The sequence below is a fragment of the Anoplopoma fimbria genome, chromosome 9 (assembly GCF_027596085.1).
Source record: "Anoplopoma fimbria isolate UVic2021 breed Golden Eagle Sablefish chromosome 9, Afim_UVic_2022, whole genome shotgun sequence".
NCBI classification, from domain to species: Eukaryota; Metazoa; Chordata; class Actinopteri; order Perciformes; family Anoplopomatidae; genus Anoplopoma; species Anoplopoma fimbria.
The window spans coordinates 24,232,073-24,256,108 of record NC_072457.1 but is presented as its reverse complement, the minus strand read 5'-3'; the positions used below and the strand labels follow the sequence as shown (position 1 = coordinate 24,256,108).

Below are 24,036 nucleotides of genomic sequence, written 5' to 3'. Positions count from 1 at the left end.
TATGCGGACAATGCCACACTAACCTTCCTTCAGCAGTCTGTTAATTTAATGTGGCCTTTTCTAGTCTGGTGTGACTTTGTCAAAGTTAAGATTTTTTTTTTTAAAAGTAGATCAAATAAGAATTTCACACAGTTGAACAATGATGAATTTGTTAATGCACCAGTGTGACATTAACAAAAATGACATATGGCATTTAAGTAATTACTCATCGTTATCTAAATTACACGTCTATACAGGCAAACAAAACCAAGTTTTCGAAGAACATTTCTGATGAAAAGCATATATTTGAAAAACAAACGATGTGAGAGTATTTTATGAAAAGTCATGTGTTGTGTTTCATAGCAAAATTTCAGTTATGATAGCCTAGATACTCCTTAATACCCCTTGATTATTTTTTACAGGTTTAATGAAGATCAGACTTTTTACTGTAAATACCTGTTGCAAAATAAATGCTCTTACGCCTGGAGTTTAAATAGAACAAAATTGCGTTTGTTCAGTTAGATTGAGTTACAGATTTTATAGCTATAGTTATAGCTTAAGTCTTCATTCGGTTAATGATATATTATATATAAATGAATTAATAGATTCAAATTCTCATTTGGTTGCAGTACTTTAACTTGTTTAGGAACATTTTACAGATGTGACCCATGTTGCTGATTTAAATCCCACAACACATAATCCAGATCTGTTCTTTATGACTTTGGTTACAGGTATACCTAGACAGCTTTATTTTGGAAAATGAGCCAGAATATTAGAAAACATGCTACAGTGGCCATTCAAATTCATACACTTACAGTAGTTGCACTGTATGGAGATTTTGCCGCACCAGACTGCGTTTATCAATCTACCAATTTATTGTGGCCTTGATCTAGTGGGTCCATCTGCACTTGATGATATAGACGCTGCACATAAAGTGGCCTATTGCCCTGAGAGAGGGACAGGCTAAAGAGGAGTAGAGGACAGAGAAGGGTGCAAACTTGCCCAGAAGCAGGCATAATTGAGCATAATGAATGTGAGAAGAAGGACCTGAAGATGGGCTATTGCTATAGATATCTCTGATTGATACTATTGATTACGAACAGAGCCCTGAGAGGCCTCACCCCACATCATCTATCAGATCTCTTATTGCCTAATGTCCCTTCCTGCACATTGAGATACACTGATGCATCTTTACTTGTTGATCCATGGTCCAGATTCTTACATGCAGTCAGTGCTCCTAGACCGTGGGATGACCTACCTGAGGAGATCAGGGCTGCAAACTCTGTATAATCTTATAAATCTTTTAAAAAACACTTTTAAAATATGCTTTTCTGAGGTTGTATTGGTTTTTCATGACAATTTTAGTTGATTCTACTCTCTCTGGTCTGTTTATATTGTAAATCACTTTATAAGAGTGGTTTCAAAGGTGCTATATAAATAAAGTTTATTATTACTATTATTATTATTTATATATATTTGTAAGAATTTCTTTCAATGAACATGTATATGAACATCTTAGAGATCACACTGGCCTCTGGGTAAGATGTAGCAGTGAAGTGCTTACTTACTCTTTTAACCATTAAGGGTCAATCACACAAAGGTTTCTTTTCGAGTTTTGAGTGTACTGAAACAACACTTACAATGGATAACACAGTGGCGAATAATATACTTAGAAAATAATATTATCTGTCTGTAAATAGAGGATCTGCATTAATGTTTTATTAACAAACCCTCATTTTGTTTGGATATGACAACATTTAAAAGACACATAAGTGCAGAACTTTTTTTTTTCCATTGGAAGAGATTAGTATTTGGAATCCTAACACAGAAAAGGGTTATGGATTAACTACTGCAATTCTTTGAATGAGTACCATTTTTTTCTAATCTCAAGCAACACAACATCTATATTTAATAGATGACAATAGAGACATCATTTTTCATCATCACTCAACACTGATTACTCACGTAAGCTGTGTGTCTCCACAGATTTGACACTAGATGGAGCTGTTGACAAAAGGTACTGGGCTATCTCTCATCAGAAACAGACATTTTCTGAACAGGGTCAGAGGAATTTGTCTGATTATATATATAAAAAAGCTTTATTTCTTCAAACTACAACAGAACAGGGACAGACAGGAGTTCAGGTTAAAGAGTTCATCACTAAATGCGTATTTATTAACGCCAACAGGGAAGTTTCTAACACACGGTTTCAATGTTGTAATTAATTTGGGAAAGTGCCAGCTCAGCAGGTCAATTCATGAAACTGCTCACTCAGTTTGTGGGCACATGGGTAAATGATGCAGATTAGCTCTTTCCATCCTGCTGTTAGCCCACATTAGACCTCATTCACCCAGATGGATGAGTGCCAGCCTCACAGTCAGAGCAGTGCTGGGTTCACTGGCACTGTGACTTACTTTCCTCATCACCATTTAAAGGGCCATATTAATGTGGTTTGATAACCCATAAGATAATTGACTCTGTTCTTTTAGCTATTTTTATCTTACAGTACAAATTGGTAGGACAGAAATGTGACTTACATGATATTCTAAAGCAGGATTTTAGTTAATTCATTGGTGGTCTGACCAAACTCCAAAACCAACATAATTGTGTTTATTTGTTGATATTCTGTTGCTGCGTTACATCTCCAGACCAAATCAACAATCCTCTGTCTCAGGTCTGTTTTACCTAATTCTAAGACATTATTAAAGACTGCTGTGTCTTTTTTGAGGTCGCCTTTATTATGCTCCACTTACTTTCTAAGTTTTTAGCACTCTGTTACACTGATACAAATGATTGTTTACATTTTTGCCACCATACAACCTTGAAAAATTCGTACTTTAAGAGATGTTGAGTGATGAACAACCATTCAGTGCTGTGACTCATGCACAATAGATATGGATAGCCTGTATAATATATACAGTATGTACTTCATGCATTTTACAGACATGCGTAGTGATAAAAGAAACAATCTTATTGTTTATCAAATCCCATTAAACTTTATTTAGTCGAGTATACATATTCCATTGCACATTTAACATCATGAAAATGACTGATCGTAAAAATACAAAGAAATTTACATTTCATGTTTGACAATGACACCGTCTGAATACTTTACATTTAAGTATGTATAACATTATGCAAAAGCTCACCTTCTCAATGTGACACAGGAGGCAAAGCAGCTGTCACATGTACTGCAGATTAATCTACCCAACAACAAAACAACCATATATTTTACATGTATTTCAGTCCATAAAAGAATGAATCTATATACACACTGGTGATTTTCATATTTACAGTGTTAAATTAACTAAATGAATTTGGTCTATATTCCAAAACAGAGTGAGCGTAGCTTGGCACAGTTTGTGTTTATTAGTTCAGTTGTATGTCTGATTGTTTGTTTGATGTACTACATGTGGAATACCATGAACCAGCGATGAAATGTTGCATTCCATTAATAATATGTGAAGTTCACATCATGCAACATTAAATACTGACAATTAAAATGTTAGTAATTTATCAAACTTACATAAAAATATTACACAAGACAAAATGCACCTAATGCTGCATGAAATGTATATATTCAAAACTTAACATTAAGTCACTTAACCTGGATACAACTTCTTCCTTGGCACACTACGGATTGTAGTATATTGGTTTGACAAGCATCTTAGGATACTCTGTTATACGGGGGTAAATTAGAAAAATATGCATCTATAATTTGGGTTAATATATATCTATGTAGGAGAGGTATTTTACTATATGCAAAAAAAAAAAAATCTAATTTAGCAGTGTTTTCTACAGCACGTCTTACATTCACAATGGCTCCATATCAATATAGTCTTTAAAACCAACTACCTCGTTCACATTCTCCATCAAAACCATCACCACACAATTACACATTCTCCCCTTTGGCCTCCTGTTATTTAAACCTATAATAAATGTTTTAGAACCCCAATCTGATCAACACAAACCGTGCTGCCCCATTTTGGTTAAATATGCTCTTTAATTTATTAACTTAAACTGTATACAGGAATCATATGTTCTCTGAAGATAAGATTTACTTTAATCTTTTTGTTTGAATTACAGAAGTAAAGCCATTCTGTATTAAATATTTATAATTGGTTATGAGACCAAATAAAGCATTTTGAGGAGTTTTGGCTGTTTCCTTTACTTTACAAGAATATACAGTAATGCACTCAAAGTTTATATACAACTGTTAATATATTCAGATTTAGGGCTTTGAAATGAATGTTTCTCATATGCCTGGACTAGCAGCCTATAATACAGAAATTTCCTTTGGTGTCACTACTTACTTTAAACTGCTAAAAGGGACTAATGAAAACTAATTTCCAAATGAAGAATATCACAAGTAGTATTTCAACCACATATAATGTATGTAAATGCACAAAAAGCCTTCCGTTACAGCTTAAATAGTTTCAGAAAACACCTGTGGCTACATCACACTTAATGGCCCCTATGCAAAGGATCTTAAGGAAATTTACAAGTATTTCTGGATGTTAACTTAAAGTCAGTGTGATATGAAAATTGTTTAAAAATCAAACAACTCTCCCAGCCCGTAACCCTAGTCAAACAGTTTGTTTTTTAAATAGCATGTCATTTGAAATGATCTGCTCTAATGGTTGAAAGTCACATTCATCATGTGTTTCATAAGCTCTGGCACCACGAGCTGGTGCAAATGTACAATTTGTAGTATAAAGGAGCTTTAATTATTTTATTTTTACTTTTCTCAAAATCAAAAGTCTGCACAATTTGTGCAGCGATCATAAAGTGAACTTGTAAAAATGTTTTGTGAACCTCTAAGATTGATCATTCTAATCATATTTTCCCATCACCTAGGTGATTTCACAGATCAGTTTTCACTCTCTGGCTAAAAGCCCATGCTGTAGTGTTGAGTTTTGAAAAAGTGCAGAATCTACATCCATTTCGCAAAGTTGCTTTCCAGTACAATTGCTCCTTTTCTGCAGATGTGTGGTGTGTATGCCTCTCAAAAAGCTATCAGCATTGTGGCAATACTACAAGCAAATACTGGACTTGCACACTGCATGTTGAGGCTGGTCAAGTTACTCCTGTCAAATAACTTTGTGCTACCCCTGCTATTTCAGCAGGTTGATAGTCTCCTATCACTAAAAACTGGTGAAAAGTACAACCCGGTCAAACCCTTTCCTCTCTCTCCCCAAACGAGACTGAGCTGAGAATAAAGTGAACTGTCTAACCCTTAACTTAAGTTTTGCTCCAAAAGAAGCAAAAAGTGTGAATAAAAAATTGGCAGTAGGGAGGGTAGAGAAAGAATCAGGGCACAGTCAGGACACTTGAAGAAGGGAGCGATTCAAGCTGGATAATATCAAATTATCTGATCATTTTACTCCAAAATCCAGATAAATATGAACCCTACGGTGCTAAAACAACCACTCAAACACATCCGCCTCAGCACGGTGAGGAGGACATTTGCTCATACTCTGGACACTTTAGGAGAGCCGGGTAGTTGGAGGAGTTCATCTGGACAGAGGCCTCAGAGGAGATGGAGGATGCACTGCGACCACGTCCGGCCCAGGCGTCTGGATGGAGGAACTGGCCGGAGTAATCTGAGCAGTTGCTGAGGCGAGGCTGGTAGAAGCCCTGATGGGGCCGGTACATTTCCTCTGCTGTGTAACGCTTCATGAACAGGTACACTGACATGACACCTGCAGTCTGGGGGGCAAAGAGACACAATTTATTCTCTAAAAAATAACAACATTCTTTTCACAAACCTGTGTAAAATTCAGGTCACTTTAGACCTAACACATTACCGACTTTTCACTCATTTAAATGAATAATCAAATGACTCGCATGAAAGAATAAAATGCATATTAGAGAATGGTGCGGTTATTTGATGATATATAATTTCCCCCTTAAACCATCAGCCAAAAATCAACCCCATAAAGTGAACACTTGAATCTTGGCTTAGTTGAACATGTGTTTATTCCAGCGTGGATGTTAGCATTTGCTAAATCTTTGTGGATTTTTCTTGCTTTCTTCTTTTTCCTCCTGTTCTTAATATTAGATCAATTTCAAAATTTCACAGAAAAAGAATAACGCGCATTCAACATTGTCGGTCAGTGTGAAAACTGATAATTGATGAATATGAATGATCAACAGCATCCAGTGTAACTTGCAGACCTTCACCAATTGGTTGAAAGGCAGAATCAATTGTCCACAAAATAAATAAAAATAAAAAAAGGAATCATAGCTTATAAATCCTAAAATAGACTATTTCTCACAACATAATACATTACAGTTGTTCATATCAAAATGGATCTGGCAAAATGAAAATGCTAAAAGATGCATCTCTAACTCAAAGAATGCTGATTTAAGGTGTCTTAAGCTACTTAACTACGAATAACTGATAGCATCTGCTGAATGGCTTATTGAAAATATTTCCTGGACTAGTTCTGATGAAGCCCAGCTATGGCAGATATAGGGTTATATTATAAACACTTTTTTTAGTGAAGTTACCTCAGTGAGCAGGAAGGAGATGGCAGCAAAGGCAAACGACCAGCCATACTTGTAGGTGAAGTAGGCCTCATTAGTTTTGGTTCTGTTCAACATTTCGTCATTGATGTTGGAGATGTACAACACCAGACCGACCACAAGAGAGAGACCTAAGGGAGGCAGGGACTATGTTTATTAAAAAATCCTTCAGCACTTCATTTATTTCAGCACAAGTTCACCTTCTCACATGTAAAATTCTGTTGATTTATTGATTTGGAGATGTTGCGAGTAAAAGCCAAACCAAGTACCTGACAGGATGAAGAAAATTCCAGAGACAAAGGCCAGGATGGTGCGATGGGGTCGGATGTGACCGATGTTACTGAGCACAAAAGCAATGAACATGAAGAAGAGGCTGACCAGAGGGAAGGGTGTGGCAGAACGGATCATCTCTGGAAAAAAACAAGAAAAACTGATCAGTTTGTGTGGGAGTGAAAAACTTTCACTGAATTTAATTTGAGTTATACAGCTGTCATTTTGTTTGTGCAATGTCTGCAGGGACTTGGTGAAACTTTTATGAAAGTTTTCTCTTCTGAGGTTTTCCACTGAGGCTACTCGTTGGCAGTATCTCATGGGGTTAGGACACGGTTCCTTATTCATTTCAAGATGAAGCTGGACCTCCCTACTGTGAGCAAATGGTACAGTGCCTCCCAGAAGAAAAGATTCTTTCCAGACCCCCATTGAGTTCTCCATTAGACAAAATGTTACCCTTCCAGCTAAGTGGACCAGATGTTTAAGGCCATAACCTTAATAGAACGGTTTATTCAATTACTTTGGTAAAGTTCTTGCCTATTACAATCTACCTCAGATAACCAACACCACATAAACTCTTTGAGTCTTTTTGGTTTCATGTTGAGTCTGAAACATGGGAAAATTCAGAAAAAGCTTAATTTCTGAATAAGCGTTACAAATAATGCATATAGTTCGTAAACCTAATTTTATTCGCCTGGAAGAACAAAACACTTCACAGCAGTAGAGACATGAATCTTGTTTTTAGAAAGAAGCCAATTAACTCCTATTATCACTGTCTGCTTAAATCCTGACTGCCTATATTTTCTATACGCATCCTCGCTCAAGGCACTGCTTTCACATTCAAGTTTCTGTCACTTCTTCTGCTTTCAGCACCTCCACATCAGTTATCCTGTCTCCCACTCCTCTCTTCCTTCTCTAAAACAGTATTTAAATGAATAAACACCTATTTGATACATTGACATATTTTATTATTATCAAAAGTGAGTTATTCATTGCATCTCAGAAGTTTTGTAATTTCACTTTTACTGCTAGTTTAGCTTAGTCCAAATATTTCTTACTTCTTTGACATTAAAGACCATCTTTGGACTGCAGCTTGAAGTCAAGGGGTGATATGAGCAAGGGTGTAGGTTTGCAATTGGACGGTACGTTGATGTCCTTACCAATATTTCGGAGGACTGAATTGTCCCTACCAAACTTCTCAAATAGCGTTTGCATTATTTTTGACGCTCACATACAGAGAGAGAAAGAGTGAGGAGCCGAATCGCTTGTTGACAGCTATCAATAAGACAGCTATCTGTGACGGGGAACTGCCTAGAGAAGGCAGAGTGAGACTTTTCCACCAGAAATTGCTGCAGAAAAATTTGGGGGCGAACCCCACAACCCCCCCGCTTAATTTGTGTCCCCACTAATGTTGAAACAAAACCTACGTCCTTGGATATGAGATCTGATGTGACATTTGGCAGCTTCCCTCTCCGTAGTTCAGACTGCTTGTCTGCACTCTACCAGTACTTATGTGTCCCTATGCACAGCGTCTCTACAAAATAAAAAAAAGGACCCCTTCCATTTTCATTCACAACTTTCATACACAGCTTTCATAATGCATGTTAAGCTTTGATCACGCTTACTAGAACAATGCATGATTAGGGTTTGGGTCAGGTAAGGAAAAAATATAGATATACGCTACATTAAATTTACTTAAACATTTAGGCATTATTGTGTTGCATTGATTCCAGTGCATACTAATAATGCATTCTGGTACATGCATAAATTACTTCTATAGCATTTTATTCAACACTTTTATCTGCAGTACATTTTTGAGCCAAATGAGGGTGCCTGAATGTTCATCTTGTTCTGATAAATCTAATCTAGTTATAACATTAATTCTTATCTGAAAGGCTGGCATACATCGTGTTAGTTTTACAGATGAGAGGAAATGAAAAGAATGATATAGCCTGTTAACTACACTTAAATGCGAAATATAACAAATTTGTGATTTATCAAACTTCTATTTCTTCAAAATGGCTGGTTGACCCTTTGAAATATGATATTACATATAACATGCTCCATCAAATAACCAATACATAACAAGTAATGAACACCTAAATGAAGCTTACACCTTCACAGCTTGCTCCTGCTTTATTTTTGCTTGATAATGCAAGTTAGCTTGAATGGCCCTTGCGGCCTGCGATCAAGTAGCAGAGCGAAACCACATTTTGAAGTCAACCCCTTGGGTCCGACCACTATGTCCCTAGTTGCCACTCTAGTTTATAGGGGAACTTTTCGAACTATACACTGAGGGCCTGAACAGTGTTGTAGCATCGGCCATATAACAGTGGAGCGTTAGCAGTTACTTACTCAGGACACTGACAGTGGACTCAGAGGTCAGCTGGACGTTAGTGGGCATCACATACTCTATGGTAAAACATCGGCCTTTCTCCTCCCCTGGAACAAAAAGGACAGGGAAAAACATTCATTTCGAGCACTCTACACAACTGATTAAACTGTTAATTCGCCCACTGTGACACAGAAAAGTCAAACATAGAAACACAGTACAGTATGTCAGCAGAATACAGATTTTTAGGCCTTTGGTGTGATAATATAATCCTATCTTGGAAAAAAGTTCTGACTGTACATCATAAAAGTTTCAGTAAGATTTATCTTAATGTGCAGGAAAGAGTAAACGTTGTGTGATGGCTGTGTTAGAATTCCAGCTTGTTTCCTCTCTGAAACTGTTGAGTGGCACTTAAAAAAACAACCTCACAGCGATTTGCAATCGAACATGGAATCAACAGTCTGTTTCATAGTATACACAGTTTCTGCTGTCTGTATTTTCTCGAGGAACACCCAGCATTAGATTTTAGCACTTTTCCCTTTATCACTTTGACAAATATAGTACAAAGTCTAGCACCAAAAAACACTGACACACATATGCACACTCTTGTAACCGAAGTCTTTCTCAACACTTTGTTCACCCCAATCACTGCGAGGTGTTGGATTAGGTGAGCTTTTGTGTTTCAGCATGTAATAAGCTTTCATAATGCATGTAATGTGTTAAACATGCGTACTAGAACAATGCAGGAGGGTTTGGGTCAGGTAAGGACAAAATAAAGTATTCTACATTAAACTTACTTAAACTATTAAGCATTGTTGGGTTGAATTGATTACAGTGAATACTAATAACGCACACTAGTACATAGATTAATTACTTTTTGCTGGGATAGTTATTGATAGAGAATTTAAAAAGAATATAACATGTAACTCTTGCCAGGTAATCAAGTTCTAGAGGATCTGTCCTTCATGGAAACACCCTGTTGTTGGAGACTTGAAGAGAGTTTGTGAACATGCTTATTTATCATCAGTTTAAGCTTTATCAAGTGTTTTTCTGTGTTTATATATATGTGTGTGTGTGTGTGGGGGGGGGCTACCTACTGCTTGGTGAAATTATGTATTAATGTATCAATAGATGTGCTAATAAAGCAACAGACTAGACCAAGTACTCAATGTAACTTTGCATTTAACACATTTTTTGATTACAACCAGCCCATTCAGCTTTTGTGCATCCATGAATTTGTGCACAAGAGAGAGACTGAGAGGGAGGGTTGGATTTTAAAACTTCAGCGGGGTTCGTGTTGAAAAATGTAGCCTTAATCTAATTGCACCAGGTTGGGTACGCCTAAAATGTTTTAGTCCCGTTCACAGATCTGTTATACATCATATGAGGACATAGGATCCCATGCTTGTGGTACCAGCCCTCCTTACAGCAGCATTCAACGTTTCCCTCAGTTAGTTAGCATTTAATGTGACTAAATTGAAAAAAACTCACAGTTCAAACCAACCTTTAATCAGGGTAATGCAAGGTTCCCTGGGGTTCCCCTCCCCTGGGTTATTAAAACATCACTTAAAGGTGTGTTACACTTGAATATTAACAGTCACGCTTGTCAAGCTTTTCTGTTGTAGCGTGACGGTAAAGCTGCTGGGTTTATTTTATAATTATTATTTATTTACCTCTAAAGAATGGCAACTGTAGTTCTCAGGACTCCAGTAACTCTGCTTTCAAACTTGAAATTAAATACATTTACAGTGAAATAGTTGACAATACATAAAGATTTATGCGAATGCAATTTCAATATAGCTGTCAGGCAGCTATTGCAAAGCTAGGCTCGCTGTGTAATTGTATGAGGGGGAAATTGTGCTTCCAAGAATTACAAAAATAATAACTTTCAAGGCTGATTTGCTAAATGTAAAATAAACAAGCTGAATTCAACTTATTTATTCAATGCCATGCCAACTCTTCCTGCTACAAGTCTACAATGCATAAGCAGTCCAGTGCCCTATATTGAACGGGATTTACATCGGTCGCAGTGATGGACTCAAAGTGCTAGCTGTAGAGATCCTCTACGTGAACTGATGCTGGAATGAACCGCTAACAGCAATCAAACACCCGATGAACTCAAACCAACATCAATATCAACCACAACACCGTGCAACCTCATTCCAATCCTCCTGCATAACAACATACTATGATAGTGTGCAGTAATTGTTTCTGGGTCTAATCAAAAGAGTTACGCAGGCAGTTAGGTCACTCAATTGCCCCTAAAACACACACGCTGGACCATTAGTCCGTTTATACTGCAGCAATGGCCTGCTACGTGGCAGAAAAACACCTTATCACAACTCGATTGCATACATTTTTTTGCCTGACTAAAATTAATCCTGAAATAGGACAGAGCAGGGCAGTTGTGGAACACGACATAATGGAAAAATTCAACAGTAAATGGAACAAAATTGCAGGGTAAATAATGTAATATTACCTATTCTGCATAAATATTTGCAAAACAAAAGCCTCTCCATTTACTAGGTCCAACTTTCTAAAAGGCCAAAATATAATTGAGTGTAATAAAGGAGAGCAGACATCATCCACAGTACAGCTCCAACAAGAGTAAAACGCAGTTATGAGAGGGAGCAAAGGTTAAGAGCAAAAAGTGATACCTGGTTTACTCTCGGGCAACACTTGTCTCAGTGGTTGTGTCTCTAAGAAAAAAATAAAATCTAACAGTAAGTGTTTCTTTTTCGATCAAGACCTCCAAGCATGTCTTTGTGATGTTGCGAGCTGGGGAGGAACAACGTTTTGAAAGGCCAAAAGGTGTCGAAGCGCGCACTGTGGAAATACATAAGCTTCTCTAACTCTGTGTTTTTCACGTTGAGTGCTATGGTGGAATTGAGATGGAGGTCAAAAAGAAGGAAGAAGCAGTCAGTCAATCCAAGGTGCCTTTGCTAACACCAAATAGAAGTCAGCCACTGGGTAAATCACGAGGGAAGACATCTATCAAAATCTTTTCAACTGGAATAAAAATACTTGACATTTTCAAAGAAGTATTTCCAGGATGCAGAAATAGAATTGAGTGTTGAAATCAAATATGAAAAGAAATGCACCGGTCTTATCGCTGCGCAGAGGTTAAGCCAAAGTTAATTACCATAAATACTGCATGCAATGTTTTCATGCAGAATGCCAGGCTAATGTCGCAGCAATCATGTCAGCAAAAAGTTTGTTAGTGCCAGATGTTCCTTTGCACACAATTCTCTTGGACACATCTGTGAAAAACTGATATGTGCAAACTACCGTTGGACCCTGTGTGAATCTGAACCTTAATTTGATGCTTTGCAGTTCCATTAAATTCTCTGTTTGGAACTAAATAGTCGGGTTGGTTTGTGGTGCTAATTTCATGGATAACTAAACAGAAATCTTATGCAAAAGATAGATTTGATTCAAATGACTCACTATCCAAATGGTCATACATTTCTGTATCAGCACTGAAATGAAATACATCTGGTTTACTTTGACTTGAAAAGTGAGGGATAGCAACATTTAATCTTGTTTCAGACTTCGTACTAACTCACCAACCAAGAAGCACACCCTCCAGAGGCCAGAGTGGAGGGACATGCGTATCTCGGTGCTCTGGTTGAGGGGGAGGATGACGCCCTCCTCAAGGTAGAGCCAGTAGTCGGTGCTTACGGCGATGCCCAACAGACCCAGGGCGCAAACAGCGAACACGCTGCTCAGCAAAGTCAGCGCCTTCCTGCCACATAGGCTCATACCACAGCCTCAACAGCAGGGGGGGCGCCACCGGCAGAAAGGGGAGCTGGGAGAGGGGAGAGAAATAAAAACATCTTCACCAGGTTCCGCAAAATAAAGGGGAGCAAGTTATCATAAAACAGAACATTGAAAAAGCGATGGAAACAAATGAGAAAAACATTGCAGAAAAATGTAAAAATATTATTTTTTAAGTGCATGGCTTGTACATGCCGTCCCCTAAGAGAAAGGCAAAAAGAAAAAAGAAGAAAGACTACAGAGTATCACTTTTCTTTAAAACACTTCAAACGGTCCTCTAGTAGATGAATAGCATCTAATAGATAGGGTGGTGTGTGTGTTGCTGGATGGAGGGTTATTGTTTGATCTTAATTCAAGTTTATAATGGAGATCTTCCATAGCTGACTCTTGTCAGAGATGGGTTTGCAATGAATGGAGTGTAATAATTGGGGATATGATAATAGATATCCTTAACAAAAGGACTTTCTTCCTCTTCGCTGAGAAAGAAATCTGGGAATGATTCCCCTCTCCTCCAAATCTCTCATTAGAATATGAATAACCACATTGTGCTGGGCCAAAGTATTAGCCGGGCATGTCTTGAAAAATCATTATGTAAAGTTTTTCATTTGACTGCCCTCATGCTGCCTGCAGCCAAAAAATATGCACTGATAATATTCAAAAGAGAATCATAAGACTGCTTTTTCTACACTTTCTGCTATAATCACACTGAACTCCTGTCTCATATGAATCCACTTCCGCTCTGCTACATCTAGTGATGCAGGAGCAGCAGTGCAGATGGTGTACAGTATGTGTCAGCATATGAATGTGTGCGCTCATCACACAAAGCGATGGATCTGCTCGTATGCTAGCTGATGCCCACATTCGCCGGAAGCTGGAGTGCTGGGGAGCTTGGCATAGGATATTTGACGAAGGGAATTGATTTTACATAATAAGTTCTCAGTGGGCTGCCTTATTGAGCACCCACTGGGAGACTGGAAAGATGGAGTGAATGTGTCATGTTTTCATAAGATTTATGCCTTTTTTTATTCTCTCTCAATGGATCGACTCTTTTATCACGACTGGATGTAATGATTCACTAGAAGAAAGTCTAGAGATCACCACACATCTGCCAGCTAGCAGTGTAGTACCAGTGTCCGAACAGACAGATGTAGCAGGGATGAGGTTTGGCGCTCATGGTTTCATTCTGGGCCACAAGATTCAAATATATCAGTCTATAAAGTCTATGGGATGTCATAGAAAAAATGGAAAATTTGTAATCTTATTTTATCCGGCTAAATTGTGTTCTATATATATATTCTGTGCAGGCTCCAGACCTCATTCCTCTAATGAATGTAAAGTCAGTTGCCCTACTTCTTAGATACAAAGGGTAATAAATCCTAGAAAACTATTGATTCAAGTTGAACACACCATTAATATGATTTGTATGCTCTTCACATGCACACAGTCGGTTTTCTCTGTTCGGTTATTTCTTTTTATCTTGTATCCATTTCTCTTTTTCCTATGTTAGGGTGTATCCGTTTTGTCCCTCTTAGGTAAATCCCTTGTTTCAGTCGTAAAATATTAAAATGTATCTCTTTTAAAATTGTAATAAACTGTTCTTGCTTAACCTGTGGACATATTAATAAGTTTGTCCTGTTCCTGCATATGTATATAGGCGTGATCACACATGTTTTAAGATATTATTACTCATCTTATTAAGATAACCTGTGGATAGCAGACTGAGGCATATTTGACCTCTTTCAAGATATGCGAGTTTGACAATAGCCTTGATCCAGAACATGCATGATTTATGACTATAGTCACGTAGCCAACAGAAAATATGACTTTTAATTATTTAATGTCCCAAAAAAAACAAAAACCATATCTGATCTTGACTATATTCAGCTTTAAACAAGTGTCTTTTTTGTCTCTTGAGACTGGAGTGATGGTGATTGGAGGCAGTTGGGATGCATGTATAAGCAATCAGTGTACACTTATCACAAAGGACCAGCATTAATGCGAAAGTACCATCATTTTACCTCAGCTATATTTGACTGTGGTGCAATCACTGCCCATTCATTTTGAATGTGCATTGCTCTATTTTCAGTCATTAAGCATCAAACTACATCTTGAGGAGGCACGACTCTCCACCCACAATGTAGACGTTTGTGTCCCTGCGCTTGACCGGAGGGCAGTTTGTAGTTGGACACATTTAAGTGCTGATTGCACCAAATATGGGCTTCCTTAAATAGGGTATTATTGCTGAAAGTGAAAGGAGGAGCAATTTAGGCTGGTGGTACGTTTCAAGCTCATACAAAAATAGACAGGGACATTGTAATGATATTGAAAAGCTTAAAATAGCTTCAAATGCTTAAAAAAGCCTCTCTGGTCATCATTAATATTTATGTTACACTACAATTTAAATCTGAATTTAAATTTTAAACTTGTAAATTGTTATGAGTTATACATCCAGTCGTGATTAGAATCATTTTGAACATAAAGCTGTGACCTATGGATCAAACAAATGATGATTATTGTTGTAGCCGTTGTTGCAAAAATGTTTGATTGACATGGTTAAAGCCAGAATGGATCAAGACAACCCGACACCTAACAAATATATATATATATTTATTTTCCAAAAATCAGATTTTCCCTCTATATCTTCATCTAATGGTACTTTCACATCGGCAGTTTGGTTCTCTTGGTCTGGACCAACATTGTACATTGTTGTATTTTAGATATTTTCTGATTCCTGTTGTATAATGGCCATTTACAACAATAAGGCAATTAATTAACAAACCCTGTTTTTCAATTGACACCAACTAAAGTGAGAGAAAGAAGTGATGCATGATCAAAAAAAAAAAAAACATTTAAATGGGCAACCTCCAAACTGCTGCACACAAAAACAGCAGTGAAGTGTTACTCTGCTGGTGATGCTACCGACAAACTTTTTGGACATTTCTTCAGTCTTTCTTCTGAAAATAAGTCACTTTGTTTATTGGCTATGATGCCAATAAACAAAGTGACTTATTTTAATAAAAGCACCATTTAAATGTTGAGGAAAGAAATGTGTATTTTGCTAGCCCTGTACAAAATAAATCAAAATAAAAAATACAGGATTAACAAACTTGAATTAAAAAAAACAATCCAGATTATATCCGTTAACTGACATTTCTTATTGTTTTAAATGTAGTTTATGTAAAACACTATGTAATCAATAACAGCCACACTTTTTGTTATCAAAGCACCTCAGCAGTGTACTTCAGAACAGAAGCCAAGTTTTGGTTGCACACAGTGGACTTTTTGCTTTTAATACTATGCCCATTGTCCTGAGCCTCTAAAAGGCCAATGATGGGTTTGCATTGGAGTTAGTTGAAAGCCTCATTCAGATGCTAGACAGTCCCTTGTGTGTCGGTATAAAGACGGCGAGAGGCCCTGCCCACACGCAGGTATTTGGCATCCTGGGAGGGAGACCAGGCTGGCCTGGCGGAGATTATGAGGGGTAAAAATAATTCTTACTTTCCACAAAGTTAAACATCAACAGGCATGTGTGCACTGCAGTTTCATCATGAGAACCCAAACCTCACACATGCACACAAATGTTTTCAATCCTTCATGAATACTAATAATTCTACTCATTCTTCTGGTTTCTAAAGGATTATAAATAGTGACTGATCTCGGTTTAGAAAAAAGGTTTTCATTATTATTATTGAGGAGTGTTTTTCATTGAATGTTCAAAGCCACTGCGACCAACAAAAAAACGTTGTAGTCCCTCTCTGCCTGCGACGGGATACAAAAGCCCCTCTCTCCTGCACAGACATCAGCATTTCCTTTAAAGCTGTTTGAATCTGTAATTAGACTAGAGTCTCCTCCTCCCTAAACATGGTGATTAATTAAGCAGGCGTTTTGTTTGGTCACCCTCAAATGTGGTTCTACATTAATCAAATAATCAAAAGTACAAAACTATCATTGCATATTTTCCTACAGAAGGTTTAAACTTTCTTCATGGGTAAAAACCTCTTTCAAAATGATTTGCCAAAAAGGATAGTTTACATTTCCATCCATTCTGATGCGGAACAAAGCCACTAGGGGTCCAGAGGCCATGCTGGCATCAAGTACGGCAGAGGCACAACACTGCCAGAGTAAAGGGCAGGTCATCACCAAAAGTAGAGCACTCCTCTTCTATCTACTTTGTTTGCATGGACCTTACTTCCTGCCAACCTGAATTTAAACATCTGACTCCAAAAATACCACAGTTTCTAAGTACACTACATAAAGATTAACACAGATGTCTCCAGCCCTTTTCAAATGTTGTAGAGTAGCCTAGTATGATGAAACACACATCTCCAGGGCACATATATAAAAGATTGTAAAATAAAATCAGTGGCTTAGGAAAAAAAAAACTTAAGTTAGGCAACATGATTTAAACATATTTTCTGATATAAGACACAGCAGCAGTCTTTTAAGATATATTTACTATCACACAGCAATGCTACATACCATGTCTGAATATAGTGACATTTTGTCATTGGTGGTCGAGCAACTGCCAATTTAAACCATATATCACAAACTGGTACGGTTATTTTGCCACCTTCAACATGACTGAGAGGCCTTCAGGGCAGCTTTACATCTTCGTCCTCTGATTGTTGGACTGAGGGCAGACTAGACACTAGTTAGCATGCTAATTTCAGTAGACATCTCTATAACACAGACGACTTTGACATAACCTCATAACTGTTACTTCTGCACTTTCTATTAATAATATTAGCTCGTGTTTTTATGTTTTAAACTAAATATCTGGCCATATCTTAAAAATTGCACCTTTAAAAGATAAAAAGTTGAATTAGCTCAATATAGTCTGTGACTGTGGTAAATAATTACAGATTGCAACTACAAAACAACTGACACCCTAATATGAATGTGTCTGTAAAGGGTTTGTCAGGGCTGTGAGAGTGTGGCAGTATGCACAGTCCCTCTGTTTGCCTCTGATGTAGACAGATGACTAACACTGTGGGAGTTAGTTGCTGGTTGGTGTTGCTTTGGGTTCGCTGGAGGAGCCCGAGGACAATGGCAGCCCAATGCAAGAGAGAGGACATATGTCAACAAGCCCCCATCATCAGCCTGCTGAGATCTGCTTGTACAGACGCACTAACAGGAAAACAAAACACATGCCTTCAGTACACACAGCATGCATACTCCAGGACTTCCTACAGTACATGCATACTTGTTTTCTAGCGACTCCGCAGGACAGAATGCCTTAACTTGACCCTACTGATAAAGTAAATACACAAAAGTCAGCTTAATTCTTAACATGCATCTTTCTTTCTTCACTCATGTCCTCTATGTTTGCATGATGTTGTATGTGGTATGCTAAGATTAACTTCACCAGCCTAGCCATATGGTTTAAACAAGAAACTTTAAACATCATCATACATTAGAGTGCATTTTAATGACCCACAAACCTGGCCTGGTGTCTTTCACTTAATGGAACTTGAGTATTATAGAGGGAGGGTGGCACTGGTCATAACAGTTTGACAAAGAGTGCTATGTTTTTCTGTGTTTTGACTGTCCAAAGAGTGTTTCAGTGTTAAAAGTAGAGCTAGAATAAAATAAATGACACATACGGGTGATTTTACAACCATAACTTCCAAAGCAAAAGTTTTTTGTGATTGTGTGAGAATATGATTTTAACATTATATCACAGAGGACATTTTTTCTCATATATCACATATCAGCCATTATATTTGAGCTGTGTGGGCCTCCAAAAAAGGGAGCTATCAAGCTAGAAGGATTTCTCAGTAGTCTAATTTTGGAGATGCATCAGCCCTCCCTTGAAGGCATGCCTACCAAAAATGAGAAAACACAATCTCTGCAGTAGGCCTGACAGCGCATCATCTGGCAAAAAGCGTAGAGAGGTGGTGGAGGAGGTGTGAGCTGTCGAGACAGAGGGTGAAGTGGAAATTTGTGTGTCATATTCTCAGCTCTTCTCCACGTTGAAATCACGAGATTGAGGGCACAAAATCAGTCAACTGGCTGTTAAATGTTGCAACACATTTGCATATTAACAGTTGAGCCAGCTGACCCCATGTAGAAAGTGTTTTCTCTTCCTTCACCCGCAAGACACTGGAGCAGACTGCATTAAAATGCAGTACATCTGTAATGTCAGATGATCTTAATTTGATGGGGCAGCTCTGGATTTAGCCCCCACCTTTCATGATGTTCTAAAGGCAGTGCCCTTATGTCTTTTAGCAAATGGTTTCTGCTTTGAGCTTTCATCCCCTGCATATTACTTCATGCAGTATCATGGTCAGAAAGTGAACAGAGATCTCGTCAGTCAGCTTGTTCTCTGTGTTTTAATATCTTCTGATAATCAGAGATTACAGTACAGATGGAAGGCTGAACAGAAGACAGTTTGCTCTACCAAAACTTAACATAATGGACAATTACTGATTCCACGCGGGATATATTTGTAACAAGGATGACAGACGGGTCTATTTAATCTAATAAAACACGAATGAGTGGCACAGTAATGATCTCTTAAAGGGTTGACACACTCAGGCACAACAAAAAAAAAAAACTGTGACCCACAGCACTAACATCCATTTTTTCGTGTTTGTTTTGAGAACAAGTCTCCTATTCATAAGTGCTCGACTTGGCCCTGTCGCCAGGCAACACTATACTGAGAGGCCTCCGAATTAGTCAAGCATGAATGGACTGATGAGCAAGTCCCAAAACAAGGCTTCCTATTTGGTAGTGCATTTTACATGCTGGAGGGAAGATAGAGGAATACAGGAAAACAGGCAAAAGATGGAGGCCAAAAAACATCAAAGAAGATATTAGAACAAAATGTATACAGGACATATTACACACAGTCATGCAGGCACACAAACACAGAATATAGATGTTTAAATGTGATATCAATTGTATATGCGTGTGTATGGTCTAATAGTTACATACATGCAATTCTACTATAAAGCTGCATCATTTGTCTACGTCCAGAATAAACTGCAGCCACAGTGCTTTTTATGTCCAATCTAAATTAAAACTAAAAGTGGATCACCGTCAACTCTCTCATCTGTGATCACCAGAGAGCACTGTGTTTTTGAGGATATTCTCATCAGGATGATCCTATGAGTCTGAGTGTCCACTGAAACCAGCGAGGCACAGCCAAGAGAGTGGGCTGAGGCTACAGGCAATGCTTATTTACTTGGCTTACATATTGTTTTACTGTTCAGCATGCTTCATATACACCTAAGAATAGTGAGGAGGTTACTAAAGGGTTTAGAAAGGAAATCAAACAGAACCCACTACACATATTGATAAGACATTCTCCTTTGTAATCAATACATATTGTCCTCATGTCTTTATGGCATAAACCTAAACAGAAACAGGAATTTACAGATCTACCAACAAAACGTATTAATGTTTTTCTTATATTAACTTAAATTGCCATTAAGTGATATTAAAGTGGTTTGTCATAGCTGGCTAATTACCTAACCATAACACCAACGGACCTATGGTTAGCACAATAGTGCCGTATATGCATAGTGTGTAATAATGCAACAGTCCAGCTGAGTACACGGAGTATGTTTTCAATACAGAATTGGTATCAGACATTTAAATTAATGAGGACTTAGAGCTGTGTTTTCTATTCAGCAGGAGTGACAGATTGGTAAACTCTAAACATCGGTGTTGCTGGGTCAATAAGGCAAAAGGGTGGTTGAAGTCAGTTTAGCTTTTGACAACACAGATACGATTCTCCATGAAGAAGAAAGCAATGCCTGCAACAGCAGTCAACTACACCATCTAAGCCAAAAAAGAGCAAGGTTTACATGTAGATCAACAGACTTTCAATTAAATCATGTTTTAACCTTTTTGAATTTTTGTATTTTTAAACTACAAGAAAAGGAATCTATAGCGTAGCTTTTGAAAGATTGAATTGAAACTAAATGAAATGTAACACGAGCAGCATTTCTACATCTTTGAGTCACAGTCTAAACTATACGATAAAAAGCCAAGATATCATGGGCATCCTATTGGCCAACATCAATGTCTGTCTCACTGCAACAAGTCAACAACAGCTCTCAGCCGGAGAGGGTGAGAGTTGCCAGCCTGTATTGAACGATGAAACCATTTATCTTCTGCAATTGCAGAACAATAATCCCCTGCAGCCCACACTATCTCTGTCAAACGTATAATTGAGCAGTATTTGGCTGACACTCTGAGGCGTGGATGTCAGCCAAGCCTGTGGGCTACATATTTGTTTTGCCCCGTTACCCTCCAGATTACTTTTTGCAATTACCATAGTATCTCAGTGGTAAAAGGAAGGAAAATACGTTCAGTTACTGCAGTCTCCTAGATCAGTGGTTCTCAAATGGGGGTACGTGTACCCCTGGGGGTACGTGAAGGCACTCCAGGGGGTACGTGAGATTTTTAAAAAATATATTTAAAATTAGCATCCATTCAAAAATCCTTTAAAAATTGTTATTTAATAAATATTCAATAAAATATAAGTGTAAGTTCATAAACTGAATTTAATGCAACAATGCAATCTTCAGTGTTGACAGTTTAATAAATCAGACACTGATGGTGCTTAGTATTACATCTTTTTTTCAACCAGAAATGCTTTGCGCTGGTTAGGGGGTACTTGGCTAAAAAAGTATTTCACAGGGGGTACATCACTGAAAAAAGGTTGAGAACCACTGTCCTAGATTAACAAAATCTCCCAAAAAGCAAATTCATACAAACTATTTATGAATAATACAATACATGTAGGGGACTAGTGCCCTGCATCTGAGTATTTACCTCATTTCGTCAACAGTTTTGATGCATAATTGCAGTTTTGTTGGCTTCATCTGCTATGAAGTCGTGAGAGCGAGCTCTTTGTTACGCCTGACGTTTAATCTTTGGCTCCAGCTCACACCGCTGTCCGCGGTGCTGAAGCGCTCGTCAGCTGAACGGTGAGTCAGTGGAGGACTTAGTCCACTGAGCGTGTTTTTACACAGTAATGCAGTGACGGACAACTCATCCGAACCCCGTTACACACGTCTCTATTGGTGCTGGAATACCCAAAGCAAACAGCAGTCTGGACACATGTTCATTTGTTCATCTGTCTGTAAATATTATATTTCAGTTATTGTGTTTTTCTACTGTTTTTATTGCTTATTTATAATACTTGTTTTTTTTTTTTTCTATTTTTCATTTTTTATCTTGTCTTTCTTTACTATGTCTCTTGTGTGCACTTTACTCTATGCTGCTGTAAGCCTGCACATTTCCCCGCTGCGGGACTAATAAAGGATTATCTTATCTTATCTTATCTTATCTTATCTTATTTACTATTATTATAATAGGTTCCGCATTAGACTACATGAAGTAATAGAATACCCAGCAGCTATCTTTTACTCCTTTTCCCCCCAGTTTCTCTCATCTTAAAAATGATGAGTTGTGTCACAATACTTTTTTTTTAATCTTTAAACTAAAAAGCATTATATTTCGATAAGCATATTCCATGAATCCCATTTTTTGAACTTAGAAATGTGGGTAAAGTGAATGAAAGTAATGTAATCTATTTATGCTATTCAAGTATGCAAACAAGCCTCAGTTTACTTGGCATAAAAGCAAAAACATCTGTGGCATGAAAAAACAACAACAAACAAAGCATTCCCACTGGTCGTGAGGAAGCACACCAACACGTCGATCAGGACGAGAACGCACTTAAGATAAAACAATTAAAACTATATGTTACCTTCACGAAGAAGAGAGGTTGGGGGAAAGCACCGGTTCTCCCTCTGCCTTTAGTCTCTCTCCTCTCGTCTCTGCCCGCTCAGTCAGTCCGTGCCGTCTCGGGTTTGGCGCGGGATTAAGCTTGTGTTTGGACTGACTGGAAACCCGTGTCTGCGTATTTTGCGCACCACTACGCTCCAAGTCCACACTAACACTAGCGTAGTACGTGGCTCCCAACTCCCAACTCCACCTCTCTTCAGGTGAAGGGGGGGGGAGATGGTGCGAGCGTGTGATGTGGTAACGACTGTTGGAGTGAGTTCATGGTTCAGACCAAATACATTACATTACATTACAGTCATTTAGCAGACGACTTTTATCCAAAGCGACTTACAATCAGTGGTATTTTACATATCATTCACCCATTCACACACTGATGACAGGCTACCATGCAAGGTGCCACCATCAGACTCTAACTAACATTCATGCAACATCCAGTCCACACCGATGGCACAGCCTTCGGGAGCAACTTGGGGTTAAGTGTCTTGCCCAAGGACACATCGGTCTCGAACCACCGACCCTCTGATTGGAGAACTACCTTGCTCTCCACTACGCCACAGCCGCCCTGTATTCGTATCAGTTCGCTGCACTTATTGAATTCGTATTCGTTTACTGCACTTATCCTATTCGTAGTAGTTTGTAGCACTTATTGTATTCGTATTAGTCTGTTGCAATTATTGTTTTCGTAGTAATTTGCCTCTGCACTATACTTTTGCTCTGGTTTATGCTTTAAGATGCTTGTTTAAGAAAGGAGATGCACTTATGACTTCTGGTGACTAGTAGTTCTCTTGAATACCTATGTTGAATACACTTCCTGTAAGTCGCTTTGGATAAAAGCGTCTGCTAAATGACTGTAATGTAATGTAATGTAATGTGTAATGTGGTAACGACTGTTGGAGTGAGTTCATGGTTCAGACCAAATACAACCCCGGAGGCGCAGACCCAGGATCGCTGCAGATGGTGGATTTGGGAAGCTTGTGGGTTGAAAATGAAACACACTGCGCTGTTTTCAGTGGCACGAGATTGCACGGACCTTTAGAAGTTGACGTCATGTCAAAAATCCATACTGTTCTTGCAATGCACAAGATATATTGCATGCATGCATGCGTCAAAACTGTGCAGGTGCTTATTCTGAGTGTTAGAAATGAATACAGTAAAGGTAATGTCATTATAATGCAGTCTGGCTGTGACATGGGAAATGTCGTTATGCATGCAGACTGTTAGTAAGGTCTTAATCACAAGCCATGCTGTTAGGGTGAGAGACTTCACACCCTGTGGATCAGGAGGTGAGCCAGCACTGCCTATGGAGAGTATGGAGAACCAAAAATGAACTTTACATACCAGGAACTTGGTTCAATGCTCTGATTTTTTTTTCTTTTTACCGTTACTTA

General features: G+C 38.2%; 1 protein-coding gene across 1 annotated transcript; it reads right to left on the bottom strand.

The window, feature by feature from the left end:
* Positions 1 to 5,424: 5,424 nt before the first annotated feature.
* Positions 5,425 to 12,871, bottom strand: LOC129096325 (voltage-dependent calcium channel gamma-5 subunit). Its single transcript, XM_054605085.1, has 5 exons — positions 12,676 to 12,871; positions 9,133 to 9,219; positions 6,777 to 6,917; positions 6,493 to 6,638; positions 5,425 to 5,688 (listed from the first exon to the last, which is right to left on the bottom strand). Exons 1-5 carry the CDS (start codon positions 12,869 to 12,871, stop codon positions 5,425 to 5,427), a joined length of 834 nt encoding a protein of 277 aa, XP_054461060.1.
* Between the last annotated feature and the right edge of the window lie 11,165 nt (positions 12,872 to 24,036).

What these genes read in the sequence shown, in the direction of transcription:
- LOC129096325 (XM_054605085.1), bottom strand. Translation starts at nt 12,871, where the DNA reads ATGAGCCTATGTGGCAGGAAGGCGCTGACTTTGCTGAGCAGCGTGTTC. An exon ending in GTCCACTGTCAGTGTCCTGA is followed by an intron (nt 6,918 to 9,132) that starts GTAAGTAACTGC and finishes GTTTTTTTCCAG; the next exon opens with AGATGATCCGTTCTGCCACA. An exon ending in AATTTTCTTCATCCTGTCAG is followed by an intron (nt 6,639 to 6,776) that starts GTACTTGGTTTG and finishes TGCCTCCCTTAG; the next exon opens with GTCTCTCTCTTGTGGTCGGT.